This window comes from Staurois parvus, unplaced genomic scaffold (assembly GCF_062004578.1).
Source record: "Staurois parvus isolate SC_StPar_1 unplaced genomic scaffold, SC_StPar_1.0 ptg000205l, whole genome shotgun sequence".
Lineage (NCBI taxonomy): Eukaryota > Metazoa > Chordata > Amphibia > Anura > Ranidae > Staurois > Staurois parvus.
The window spans coordinates 8,809,386-8,824,595 of NW_028318001.1; the positions used below are offsets into that span (position 1 = coordinate 8,809,386).

Below are 15,210 nucleotides of genomic sequence, written 5' to 3' on the forward strand. Positions count from 1 at the left end.
TTTACAGCTCCATAGGTGTTGCCTCTTCTTCAGGTTGTCAGGAGGAGTCATATATTCTCCCAGGTCTTCTTCTGGTGGGGTTTTGGGCTGGCTTTTCTTGATAGGTTTGAGGAACATTGTAATGGGAAGTAGCTGTCGTTGTTTCTTCATGGTGGTGAGGATGGTTTTATATGTCTGAATGGCAGCATCAATGCCATTAAAATTGAATAGAATCCTCCTGCACTCAACAGATATAACTGAATATATACACAAGCAGCTACCACCTTTACCTATACCAGAGGTGTAAAGTAATAATAAATATTGATGGTGTAGCGCTATAAATAAATAACAATAAATAAATAAATATATATTAAACCATAAATGTATATGTGAATAAGTGATAAATCCCTCAAGGATCTATATATGTGATTCATCAAGTGATAATGTGCAAAACCTGGTCCCAAATATGGACCAATATTATTGTGTAAGAAAACACACACAATCCCAAATAGGGAAAAATAAAGTGATACAGTGAATACCAAACAATAAAATCGCTGAAAGTGACTGGTGCTAATACTTCCCAATAAATATATAAAAAAACTGATAAATACATAATAAAATAAATAACTAGCAGTAAATAGTACCAGAAGTGCATCACCATGCTCTACGCATTACGTCACGATCGTCACGTGACTTCCTCAGGATCCCGAGGAAGTCATCTTACTACACCCAGTGCCCTACAGTACACCCATAGCATGTGGGAAAACTGCTTATTGGAATCTACAATACTGTGAGTGTCCATTTGGTGATTTTTATATATTGGCAGTTAATAAAAATAGTTACACTATGGAGGTCTCTTCTGCTTACTTTTCTATGGCCTTGGTATTATGATATGTACCTATGAGCTGTACTGCGGTGACCAGAGCTTGAAGGGAGAGCCAGTGCTGTAAGGAAATCATCAGTAGAGGTTAAGTGGAGCCATTGGAGCCTGGTTTATGTGATGCTGCATGGTTTGAAGCTGTCTGCTGTATAAAGCGCTGTGGCCCTTTGGGGTCGCGGTAAGGAGGTGAGGAGGCATTTTAGCCATTTAAGGATCCACCTGAGTGTCGCTCAAGCACTACAAGCATTTGGAGTGGAACATTGAAGCACAATTATTTGCATTGTTGCACTGATTTTTTTGCACATTTTTTGCAAATTTTTTGGACTTTTATAATTTATTGCTAGTTATTTATTTTATTATGTATTTATAATTTTTTGATATATTTATTGGGAAGTATTAGCACCAGTCACTTTCAGCGATTTTATCATTTGGTACTCACTGTATCACTTTCTTTATCCCTATTTGGGATTGTGTGTGTTTTCTTACACTACTGTATAATATAGGTCCATATTTGGGACCACGTTTTGCACATTATCACTTGATGAATCACATATATAGATCCTTGAGGGATTTATCACTTATTCACATATAAATATATGGTTTAATATTCATTTATTTATTGTTATTTATTTATAGCGCTACACCATCAATATTTATTAGCATCAATGCCATTATTAACTTTAGGAGTCCAAACCATATGGGGATCCCATGCTTCAATCATCCCTTGCAACTCCTTCGCTTTTTTCATAATCTGGGACAGACGTTCCAATGTTAGGCCCTGCTCCTCCTCCTCTTGCTCTAGATCTGTCGTTTCCCACTCCTCTTTATTGGCAGACTTCATTAACTCCAACAAATCCTCATCCATCAGGGGTTCAGAATGGGCATCGATGAGGTTGTTGACCTCATCTTGAGTGATGTCTTCAAAACCTTTGCCACCAAGTATCTTTGCCAGTCTCAGTCTTGTCGACAGCTTTGTGCTGAATTTCTTCAGGTGAGAAGCCCTTGTAGTCATGGGCACACTCTGGCCACAGCTTCTTCTAGCATGCATTGAGGGATTCCTTTATCATCTCCTTAAGAGCAGTTTGGATGACTGAAAGGCACGTTGCGATAGGAAAGTTACACCATGAATGGCCACCCTTTAGATCTGTATTACGAGGGAGTCCAGATTGAATTCAATCTGGACTCCCTCGTAATACAGATCTAAAGGGTGGCCATCAGCATGATCCATAATGAGCACAGAAACTTACTGCTACAGTGCTCCTGATTGCTACCTCATTCTTCTTTATGTAGCGTATGGTGCTTTCGTTGAAGCCATAATGTTGCACTACTGCAGGATAACTTTTTTGTTCACGAAGCAAATCCAGTAATTCAACCTTCTCCTGAAATGTTTTAAACTTCTTCTGTCGCCTAGGTTCATTGCCAGAAGCCTTAGATGGTGCAAAGCATTTCAGCGGCATCTTAGGGCTATTGTTTTCACTCAGCAAAACACTCACGATAGCTACCGCTTGGTAAGCGGGAAAAATCTGCGAATGACTGAGGCTGCGTATACTGAAACGCTAATACGTGAGGGTATACTGTATTGAAAAATACAGGGTGTCCCTAAAGTCTGGACACATAGAACATATTTTTATATGTGTGTGTATGTATATGGAGTTACTGCATTGGGTTCATGTGAATATTGCAAAGTGCATTGAACTTTGCATCGCAAATGGTGGAAATCACCTTGAAGATGTTATTGATTAATATTTCAATGAAAAAAAATGTTGTTGAAAAATGTATTGAAATGTTATTGAAAATATGCATTTTGCCTATGTGTCCAGACTTTAGGGACACCCTGTACAGAACTGCATAAATACAGTATGTGCGACCATATGGGTCTATTTTATCTGCCTGGAGTTCATTGGGTATGGGTGGCAAGTCAAGCTGATAGAAGAGCAGAGGTATTGTTACCTCCCTCCTTAACCACTTCCGCACCACCCTATAGCAGAAATACTGCTACAGGGAGGCACAGGTGTGCAAACCTATATATATATATATATATATATATATATATATATATATATACACGTGATTTTGCAGTAGGGGGTGTGCGCTCCATACCCGTGCCGCCATTCACGGCCTCGGCTGTCAATCACCGGGTCCCGGCCGGTGATTCCCTGCTGATTTCCGAAGATTTCTGACAGGGAGACCTGTATGTAAACAATACAGATCTCTCCCCTGTCAGCTCCTGCACACTGCTTTGTATGGCTCTGCATAGCAGAGCCATACAAAGCAGTGTGCTTACAGTGAAACACACAGCCCACATTGTAAAACAGTACACAGCACACAGTTAACCCTTTGGTCACCCCACATGTTAACCCCTTCCTGCCCAGTGCCATTAGTACAGTGTCAGTGCTTTTTATTAGCACTGATCACTGTATTGGTGTCACTGGGGATGTCAGTGACACCAAGTCATTTCCCCCCAGTGTCAGAATGCCCGCCTCAGTTCCGCTCAGGGGCGGACTGACCATTTGGAAACTGGGGCACTGCCCGAGGGCCCGGGGTCAGTAGGGGGCCCCATGAGATGCCCCTGGTAACTTTTTCATAGGCTTTTTTGAGTTTGGGCAAGGACACAGGGGCCCCATGATCCCTTATTGCCTGGGGGTCCCATGAGTTGTCAGTCTGCACCTGGTCCCGCAATAAGTCGCTGATCACCACCTTTACTATTAAAAAAATTGTAAAAAACATTCCATATATATACCGTCATTTGTAAACACTATAACTTTCACGTAAACCAATTAATTTACATTATTGGGATTTTTTTTTTAGCAAAGACATGTAGCAGAATACATTTTGGCCTAAATTTATGATGAAGTTTAATTATTTTTAATTTTTTTACTGGACATGTTTAATATCAAAAAGTCAAAACTATTGTTTTTTTTCCAAAATTGTCATTTTTTTGTTTTTAGCGCAAAAAATAAAAACTGCGCAGGCGATCAAATACCACTGAACAGAGGTATACTGCTCAAGCAAACAATCAAGATCAATCCACAACAGGTGCAGGCTCTGGCTCACCACCACACACGATGCAACAGGAAGAAGGGTCAGCTGCACACCGGAGGATAGATGAATATAGTGTGTATTGATTGATCCATAGGACACACAAAACACCAGGACATGACTACAGGACTTGTAAACACGTTTCACACGATCTCGTGTTTAATCCGGTGTGCGGCTGACCCTTCTTCCTGATCAAAGACCACTGAAAGAAAGCTCTATTTGTGGGGAAAAAAGGACATAAATTTAATTTGGGTGCAGTGTTGCATGACTGCGCAATTGTCAGTTAAAGTAACGCAGTGCCGTATCGCACAAAATGGCCTAGTCAGGAAGGGGGGTAAATCCTCTGGAGGACGAGTGGTTAAAAATGTATTAAACCCAAATCAAAAACATAACATATTGGTGGCTATTTTTTAAGGCTTTTTTTCTACTGTTTTCATATGGTGATCTGGCCATTAACTCACCTGTTGTATTAAAGTGCCTCCACTCTGGATGAAGGCGCACAGGGGGCACCTCGGGGCAGCAGCATTGTCAGTCTGGGGGGGGGGGGGTAGTGTTAGATGTACTAGCAGATTTAGGTGTGTTGCACACAGACTTCCGCATATATAAGAACAATTTGAACAGCAAGCTTTGAAAAAGCATTTGTAGAACTTCCATAAAGCTTTGCTGAACCTTTTAAAGTACCATTCATCTCCAGTTTGTAAATGTTGAACACAGATCCTAATTTGAGTGTGATTGCCACTTTAAGGAAGCTGCTAACAGGCGTCAGAACATCTTGAAGCTTCTTGAAAGCCTGCTGAAGCTTGCTAGCAGCTTGCTTATAGTGGCTATCAGCACTCCCATGCGGATCTGTGGTCAACATTTACAAACTGAAGCTAAATGTTGCTTTATACGCTTCAAGAAAGCTTTGTGCAAATGCATTGTCAAGCCTGCTGTTCACATTGCTCTTATAAAACTGAAGCTCGTGTGAAAATGGCCTTAGATATAACAACTAATTGAAGCAAAACTCCACCTGGCACTTTATAAGCAGTTACAGCAACAGTTTTTTTCCTTTTGGGATAAGGGTTTTACATAAACAGTTAAAAGCTGACCATTGTAAGCACCCCTGTCAGTGGTAAATGGTTTGTCTCAATCTTCCAATTGCTACATCTGCAGGACAGGTTGTTCTTTTGTAAACTAACAGATTTACTGGCTAGATCACCAGGTGAAAATAAAGAAAAAAAAGACTATAAAAGACAATGAATGCAGTCATCACATCTAAGCACTGGTAAGCTATGGTATAATAAATGTTTGCTTTTTGGTTTAATAATGCTTTAACCGCCTCCCCCCACCATATAAGGTAATGACCACCAAATAAGGTAATGACGGGTGCAAGGTAGTTCTCTCGTTCTGGGAGGATGTCATATGACGTCCTCCCACTCTAACCATGCATGTGCACCCCTGGGTGCGTGCAGCGCGGCGATCGGTGGTGAGCTAAGTTCCTGGGACTCAGCGGATCACCGATCAGCGGAAAGAGCCAATGACGTGGGATTGGTCATGTGATCACCTGTGTCCAATCACAGCTGATTGCATATAAATAAGGAAATGGCGATTATCGGCATTCCTCTCCTCACGAGCTCTCACAGTAATCGGCATTACTCAGAGGGGCATCTACACTGATCCTCCCGGAACTGATGGTCAGTGTGCCCTGATGATCTGTATAGCCCCATCAGTGCCACCTGTCAATGTCCATCAATGCCACCTGCCAGTGCCCATCAGTGCCACATCAATGCCACATATCAGTGCCTACTATTTCACATCAATGCCACCTATCAGTGCCAGTCAGTGCCGCCTATCAGTGCCACATAAGAGTGCCAGTCAGTGCTGCCTATCAGTGCCATATATGAGTGCTGTCTTTCAGTGCCCATCAGTGCCACCTACCAGTGCCTCCTCATCAATGCTGCCTATCAGTGCCCATCACTGCAGCCTCATTAGTGCACATCAGTGAAGGAGAAAAAAAAATTTTATAATAGAAACTAAGAAAAAACGTTTTTTTTTTTTCAAACATTTCAGTTGTTTTTGGTTTGTTTAGCAAAAAAAAAAAATCCAGAGATGATTAAATACCACCAAAAGAAAGCTCTATCTGTCTAAAAAAAAATGATAAGAATTTCATATGGGTACAGTGTTGCATGACCGCGCAATGGTCATTCAAAGTGTGACAGCACTGAAAGCTGTAAATTGGCCTGGGCAGGAAGGGGGTATAAGTGCCCTGTAGGCAAGTGGTTAAAGCAAGTCTATTACCTGGTGTGTGCAAAGTATAGTTTCACTGGAAGTGGGTTTTCAAATTAAACAGGAAAATTAAGAAACAGCTTTTTTGGGAGGATTTTTTTTTGAGGGGGTGACTATTACCAAACAGGATGGTACTACTCCCCATATCTTCCCCAATCAGCTGATATGGAGCCACTTGCAAGCAAAGCAGATGTCGCTAGATGAATTGAACTTATTTGGCTTTTTCCTGTGCTGTGCTGTGCATTGCGAACTTCAGAAACCTCTTGAAATCAAAATAGACTTGAAGTCAAAACTGTAGTCAAAACTGTAGTTTACAGTAAAAGGAAAAACAAAACATACAGAGCAGAGTTCTAGGTTCCCAGGATGCCCAAAACAGCTAACTAAAGATAGAACGAAAGAAACCACTGTTGATCAACATAAGTACCTACTAACAGGTTCCTCTTCTTTGGAAATTCCCCTTTAACATCATGATGCAAGCACTAAGGAATTTGTTTCTCTTATTCTTTTCAAACTGATAAAAGCTGACTTTTCTCAGTGCTTTCTATGGGACCCTGAATTCTAGTCCATTTGATATTAAAGTGTTCAGAATCTATTTGTAGTGAGAAATAGAGACTTAAGCTTCCCATGCGCCATTAGAATTTCATTTGAACGTTCATATGGAAATTCAGAAAAATGATTAGTCAGAACATTCTATAATATCATTATGGACTTGACAAATTTTGTATGAAAATTTTTTTTTATTTTCAATTGCCATGCTGTTGTTTCAAATTCGACATTTAATTTCAAGATGCACATGTACACTACAATAAGTAAGATTTTTCCTGAACAAAAACCACATTCACAGTTAGATTTATGTTCATTCAAGAATAAACTACCTTCCTTCTTCAATTTTCCTCATCAATACAGTGGAAAACAATGGTCAATTTGGCCCATTAACTACAGGAAAATTGAATGAACATTCTGAACATTTCTGTTTTCACATGAAATCCTACTGTTGTATAGTCAGCTTTAGGAATGATCTTTCAGAAACAGGTGTATGATGCATGATGGGAAAATCTTTCAGTGGCAAAGTTCTCACTTGCACAGCATTCATGCTTTGTGTCAGCAGATCTTCTGTGCACACAATCATGCTAAAAGTTATCACAGAACGTCCATACTACAATAATGCACTGTCAACCTAACATGTGTGGTGGTAAGCTGTATTTAAAGCATAATATGCCTTTGTCTGTAGGAGACAGTTCTTTGAAGTACATGAAAGTATTCCATCTTAATGACTTTACTTTAGGCTAAAAATATGTAAATAAACATCATGCAAACTGTATCTTCACAGGACTGAGATTGAGCTGTGCAGTCAGATTTTGCAGCAGTTGTTTTCTTATTCTGAGTCACAATCCTGTCCTGTTTATGTCCTTTTTTTTCTTTCTGTCAGTTGACCATGTCAGCCGCGCCTATGCTTATCAGACAACATTTTCCTGGAAACTGTATATGCCGTCACAACCTTTGATACTGTACCTTGCAACATGACAACGTCAGTCACAGAGGCACCAGCTAAGCAGGCACCAACAATTTGCCCTCTTGGAAGCTCAGTAAGCTTTGACATGACTCCGTATTACTAACAGCGCATGCAGTGAATGACTAAAGTGAAGCTTTCCACCTGTTAGCTAGGTGTCTCATCACACAGCGGAAGCAAAAGAATGTTATGTTGCTTTCAACACAAAAGATATCATCACTTTCACTCCTGCAAATCATGTAGTGTTTCCAATTTTGTCCAACCCCTGTACCTTCTGCATTAAAAATCCTGCCTGTTCGCCCATTTCTATTTATTACCTAAAGTTCCACTTTAAAGGACCATTCTAGCCAATAATGATGTTTTAGCTATAGGTGTGCACCCACTATTCTTTTCGATCTCTTGGAAACTTCAGCAGGAAAGGCAAGCCTGCCATGGTCCTTGCTCTTGTTCCATCCACGTTGAAACACACCCACCACAGGGAGTTTCCACTCTATGCATTGCATACCTCATAGTAAAAATTACATTAACAAAAAAAATTAAAGTAAGGGCGGTGGAACATCCTCATAATGGTCCTGAGAACCCAAACAAAGACATCTTACCACTAAAGTCCCTGGAGACATAAGAAACCATGGTGTCACTCTCCAGTATCTACAAAAAATGAAATGTCTGCCTTGGGTAGAATGACTCTTAAGGGGGTCATAACAACAAAATGTGAGATCTAAGGCAAATGTGTTATTTGGTAATTAGATGAAGCATTTTTTACAATGCAGGATGCTAATGCCTAGTTCAGTTTGTAAATCATTTGTAGAAACTATCAGTTGGCAACTCAGGATTGCAGGTGTAGGGGTTGTGTTCATGTAAAAAAAAACTGTTGGAAATCCTTGCTTACAGACTGCCTTACAGGCTTCATTATGGCTGCCTTATCTGTGCTAATCATGTGCTTGATTCTGTAAAGAGGTTGATAGCTAAATCTCCCTCAGTGTGAATGTATGTTTGATTTTAAAATGCTGGACTGTGATTTTTGGGGCAGAGACTGGTGCGTATGTTTTTGTATACTAATATAACAAGCTGGCCTTTATATAAGGATAAACTCCAATGCAGTCACCAGTCAACTGGAACCCTTAGAGAGCTAAATGTTGGTGTTTAACAGTTACACTCCTATGTAAAAACCGGCTCACGTCGAGAGCAAAACTTCCTGTTTCAGTGCTGTCAACCTTATCTACACAGAAAAGCAGAAAAGGGAATTGAAAATATTTTCTTCATGAAAGATTTGCATGTACAAAATATGGTTAAAAACAAGGGGCTTGACGAGATTGTTCAAAGATTGTTCAAAGATTTCCTACAGGCATGTAAAGTTCTTGAAACATGTATCAAGTAGCTGTTTAAGACATCACCACAAGTCTTAGGACCCCCCAGGCTGTAAGCAATTTCAGCATATAGAACTTGGATTTTATTAAGTTTTAAAAGTATAGTGTAGTAAGTCTTTATTTATGTAGCACCCTACAATTCACAAAAGTAGTATTTGTAAAATAGGCAACACTTTCTACTAGTTTGGTTTGCAGGGGCAGATAATGGACAGCACAAACTTTGAGTAGCCCCCAGCACTTTTGCTGCTTTGAAATTGTAAAGCAGTAGCTAAATTCTAGTACTGTTCTGACTGATCTGATTTAACTGACTTTATTTTTAGCTTAGGAAAATGCAATTCATGTCAAAATTTATTATTTTTTTTGAGCTGTGACAAGATGGGGGTTTTGTAGCTCCATGGTAGTGCAAAACAGTACCGGAAGTACATTTCAGGGCTTTCCTGCCTACGTTTATTTAAAAGAAAGCAAATGTTCTCATCAAGCAGATTCCCACGCAGTGGTTTCCACCATCAAATGAACATAAACTGTAAACTGCTGCTCAGCCCTCATGCCATGGTCCTCCAGACCATCTAACACACAGTCCCAGTGCCCGTGTAACAAAACACTGTACCTTTGTCAGCTCGACTTTGTCTTTCCTACAGCTCTCCGCTGTTCCTACCTCTCTGCTCCCTTACAATTACAGACCCCCTTGGGAGAGTGGGGCCCTGTACTCTAATCATGCCTCTAATATGAAGCCAGCCCACACCTGCATCATTAGTGTGCCTGTTTTCTCCAAAACCTGGCCTAAACTGCCTTATAACATAGTGGCATGGCCTCGCTCTGCCACAGAGCTTTAGTACACAAGAAGTGATGCTATAATGCCCATTAGATCCCAACTCCAGTTTTTTCTTTTTTGAATTTTGGTTGAGTATGATAGGAATAAAACTTCTTTTTAATGACACTGCAGACATTCGCCCTTACTTCATGTCCCTCCCTGAAGCACAGAATGTCACTGGGACAGGAAGTGAATTCACTATGGCACCATGACATGGATTCTAACTCTTCCCCACTAATCTAGTAATATATACTTTTTATTGATATTTATTTGTGTATTCAATAAAGAGACTTCCTTGTAATTGCTATCTTGACACTATTTATAAAAAAAGGATGAAGAATATACATTTTTATAGACATTACTCTCCCTAGCCACTTTCCACTATCTCATTCCTAGCTCCTCCTCTCTTAAAATCTCAAATCACATTTTTAATTTTTTTTTGATCAATTTTTGGGGGGGGAATTATCCCTACAATCCCTAGGTTCTTACATAGGTAAGAATGATGTGTCACTTGGGATACCCATGTGAAGCACCCCAGGAGGATGCAGGGAATGCTACTGCGCATGCACCTTGGCGTACCATCGTGGGGGCTGGTTGTCTCTTCCTGGTACTTGCAGCTGACCCTGTTTAATTTCTGTACTGTTCAATACTGTATTTCCAATAAAAAATAATTATGTAATATTTTATTGGTTGGATAATGTATATATTAGGGGGCAAATCCTGTGTATATACAGCATACTGATGGTAGATAAGATGATCATTGCCCTTTACTGCTGATTTCAAACAGACTGGATAACATAGAATATGTCCAAACTAGGCATCCCTGGTTGTCCAGGTTAGGGGACATACAGACAATTGCTGTTGGATATTTATAGCCCATATTGCTAATATTTTTCTTCATGTTAACACTTTGAATCTTTAACGAGAACTGACAGAATTTTAATTTTATTGACCATTCATATGCACACCTACAATAAAAAAGGAACTGCAGAATGAAAGTTGGAATTACTGTGAATCAGTGCTGAGGAATATTATTTAGGAAAACCATAACACCCCGTAGTGATGCCCAGTTGACCTGCATTATCTGCCTCTATTCCAGTTCAGTGGGGGTCCTCAGTATGGAAAATTTAATGGAAAAGTTACATGCATTAATGTACATTATATGCAAAAAATCTGGTGTGAATATAGTCTTGTTATTTTAGCATACTGCTAACATTTTATACATGCCTAATCAATTTTAATGATGTCCAGAAATGTTTAGAACTATACCTATATATCAATATTTGGGTGTTGTAAATGTAATGTGAATTTCATATCTTATTCATCATAAAATAATAACATTACATTTTTATAAGTTGTCCCAGTCTCTGTCACTTTTTAGATAGCTTGGTCTGCATGTAAAGAAACTCTAAATATAGAAGAACAGAATGTTTTTCTAAGTACTACATACTGTACAGTTAACAAAATGGAATATTTTTCTTGATACTGTTCATTTAAAGTGTTACTAAACCCAGAATGCTGCATTCACTATATCTGGTCCCCCACAGTACACAGAACATGGAAGTGCATTTATTTTAGTAAATATAAACTGCTAAATACTTTTTCTCATCAACAGTATATAGCAGTCTTGTGACTTCTGTCAGTGTCCAGCAGAGCTCTGGTTACAGCTTGTAGGAGGAGTTTTCATTCGTCTCAGACTGTCCTATGAGGCTGCATGACCCTTGACCCTTTGTCTGGACAGTGCTGATCGTCGCAGTGCTGATCACATGCACCCTCCTAAAGAAAAAAAAAAACTCTTTAACAATATACACTAAACAGAGCATGTGCACAGTGACTCCTATAGCTCTGTACTATCAGCAGATGGATTGGGCATAGTAGAAGAAGGGGAGGATCAGAGAAGACAGGATCAAACCGCCCTTTTTACACAATGAGGAGGATTAACCCCTTAGGTTCCACCATGAGTATAACAAGCATGCTCTACTGCATAAACAAAAATGATACAAAGCTGTTTTTGTATCTTCAATAAAAGTTCTTGAGCCTTGCATAAACCAAGGTGTTTAGAATGAGTTAGAATACTGAACTTCATTCCATTCTACCTAAATATGGGCATTAATAGAGATAAAAATGTACTGTTTGCTATAGTATTTATAACCGGTCTAGAAAAAAAACAATTAATTTTGTATCTGTTTTTGTGCTCATACAGAAAATATGGGACGCATCCATTCAAAAACGAAAAAACGAAGTTCTGCATTTAAGAACGACGGTTTGAAGCAAAATCCCGTACGTAACCCTGAACGAACTATTTATGTACCAGATCCAACGGCCAATAAGCAGCAAAGGCCAGTAAGTAGATAGCCAAGGGAAGAAAACATACCTCAGCATGGCTTGCTCCTCACCTTCTCTTTTTTTCCCTTATATCAATCCAATCTCTTCCTGAGGTAATACAAATCCATCAGCCTCTAGCTCTGCAGCTGTTTTTGTACTTGCATTCAAAAGCTGTAAGTTCAACAACACCTGAAGAGTCATTCTCTGGCCTACAGTAGCTACCTCCAGTGAGCTTATGACTGAGTCACAATATGTCAAACATTTTCAAATTGTAATTTTTTGTCTTGGTCCAGGGAGAAACAAATGCAAAACTAATAAAAGCGTATACATCTGATATCGTTCGAGTTTAACACGACCCCTGATCCAGTGGTTTAGGGTGCCAGTGGATGGGGCAATTGAAGTCTAAGCAGCTTGATCTATGTGTTAGTGCCAGTATTTTTGTCCAAATCTCAAAGATAATTTAAAATGTCACTTGGGTTTGATGCTGCCACATTCATGGAAATGTGTGATTGAAATTTAGCCAACAAAAAATGTTTTTTCCATAAAATCCATCATTGTCAGCTTTTTATGAATCTACCAGTATACAATACTGATCAGATTATGAAGCAAAGGGCAAAAATGTGTTTGAAGCAGCACTCTTAGGTTCTCAACATACCTTGTGGTGATCCACCAGACTCCTACTTGCAGGGATACAGGGGAAAAGTACTAAGATGCAGAATCTACAGCAAGGCACCAATTGCTCAATATCTACACTGCTCTAAAAAATTAAAGGCACACTTTTTAACTGCCTCCCGCCCGCCATATAGTAATATGATGGCTCTCTCGTTCTGGGAGGACATCATATGATGTCCTCCCATTCTAACTGCGCATGCGCGGCTCCTGGAGCATGCAGCACGGCGATCGGCGGTGCACAGTGTCCCTCGGACACAGTGCACCACCAATCGCCGCGCTGCGTGCTCCAGGCACCCTGACTGCCATTAGATATTGGGATGAAATCCTTGGACCCATTGTCAGACCCTATGCTGGTGCAGTGGGTCTTGGGTTCCTCCTGGTACACAACGATGCCCGGCTTCATGTGGCGAGAGTATGCAGGCAGTTCACAGAGGATGAAGGAATTGATACCATTGAATGGCTCCCATGCACCCAGGGGGGGCCTTTAAATTAAGTCCTCTGTAGGTTGATAATTTTAATTTCTATCAAGTGATGGGGAATCCTTACGTTCCTAACACGTTACCCAATCCATATCAGTATAGATATCCAGCATGAGATTTTTCCCCATTGAGATCTGATGTGTTTTCATAGTGTTCCTTTAATTTTTTTTGAGCAGTGTATACTAACAAAAGTGTCTGCAGTGATGATTGGTTAGGGATTAGTTTTAGAGCCACACATATTGCTGGAAATGGGGAAAAGGGTTTCTGTATTAGCTGACACCGAGTAGAGCCTGTTTATACTGTATTTCTAAGCCAATCTTGTAAGTCTAAACAGCATAATTAGATGTCAGAGTCAGTACTTGTTTGATGACTTTTATTCCATAATCCCATACTGGAAAGCCTAAAAATATCTTTAATCATTTGTCCATTCATTGACTGTATTAAAGAGCAAAGTAATCAATAGGTCATTTCGCTCAGACATTTTTTTTTTATATTAAGGGTTCTGCTCCTTGCTGATAATACGGATAATTCAGTTTCACTAAATAAAAAAGCTTATGTAAAGTGGTTTAGTTATAGTTGAAGGGTTTCATCTAAGATAAAGATAATGACTTATGTCATGAAATCCTCCTATATGTCACAAATATGTGATGACATCAGCAGTCATTTATATAAGTAACTCCTTTTGTGCAGTTTAAAATCCCCTATTACCTTTTATACTACTATCCCAAGAAAATGAAATATTAGTTTGTGGTTGAAGTTTGAAGTTTAATGCTGTTTTTATTGTGGAAGTGTTGGTGCCAGAGATGTTGGCATTCAATTTTTTTTCAATGAGCATGCAGTCATTCGCGAGGTTCAAAAACCGTACAATACGTTATAGAACATGATAAACAGCATCTCTGTGCATAAATGTCAGGTAACAGGCTGAAGTGGTAATTATTACAAGATACAAAAGATAGAAAACAAGTCTTGAAACACCAATTGGTTCGGAAGACAACATACATAATTAAAGTTGGTCAACCTCTCTGGCTGTACTCCTCTGTTGGTTTCAACCACGTAGGAAAAGTTAAGGCAGGGAGCGGAGGTTTGAAGGGGAATAGGAGGAATGCAGCACCTATCACACCTCAAAAAGTAATAGTCAAAAGCTAAAGCTTTGGTGCCTATTTACAATCCATCAAATTATTAGTGCCAAAAAAGCTTGTGCCAAAAGTTTTATGTTAAAGTATAGTGAAAGCCCACTATCTCATGTGTATGTGTTACAGCCCGTTAGGTTTTTGTAGCTGTCTTTGGCTCCACTTAGGAGATGCACCCTCGCTGTTGTCACCAGGACAGAAGGTGACAGGAGATCCAAAATTTACAGTTGTCACTGGAAAGGGAATAGAAAGGCAAACTTGGAATGGGGACAACTACTCCCATGACGGCTATCTATCTCTTCACATTGGAGAAATTCCCGTTCACTTTCTGTTGTGTCTCTGAAACAGGAAATGAAGGGAAATCTACCCAATGAAACAGAGATAGCAAACAGGAGGGATTCCCCCATCAACACAGTTAGTTGAAAATTGCATCATCTATGGCTTGTCTTAGACACCTTGTCTAATCACAAAAAGGCATATAGTTTTAGGAGTTGTATAGTATTATTGGCAATGTCAGCTGTGTCTTTTCTTGTACTATCCTTGTGATTACCATCCTTTTGAGTGCTAAAGAAGGAAAGAGATGGCCATACTTTGTAACAGAGACTTGCTAAGCTCTAAGCATATAAGGTTACATTTTGCTAGTAAGAATGTACATTTTCTTTTGAGAATAATTCCAAAACAGACATTAACAGTAAAAAACAGAATTTGCAGCTTAGCTCAGTGTTTAGTGTTCCTCTTTAGTAAACTTCAATT

General features: G+C 39.5%; 1 protein-coding gene across 2 annotated transcripts in view; it reads left to right on the plus strand.

Annotated features, from left to right (window-relative positions):
• Positions 1-15,210, plus strand: part of LYN (LYN proto-oncogene, Src family tyrosine kinase) — a 110,990-nt gene that overhangs the window by 34,472 nt on the left and 61,308 nt on the right. Inside the window, exon 2 of one of the 2 annotated variants that reach the window (XM_089678456.1) lies at positions 12,055-12,194. In XM_089678456.1, coding sequence (XP_089534582.1) covers positions 12,060-12,194 — 135 coding nt within the window. In that variant the 5' untranslated portion in view covers positions 12,055-12,059. The remainder of the gene's footprint in view (positions 1-12,054; positions 12,195-15,210) is intronic. The other variant, XM_089678457.1, reaches the window with a different exon arrangement.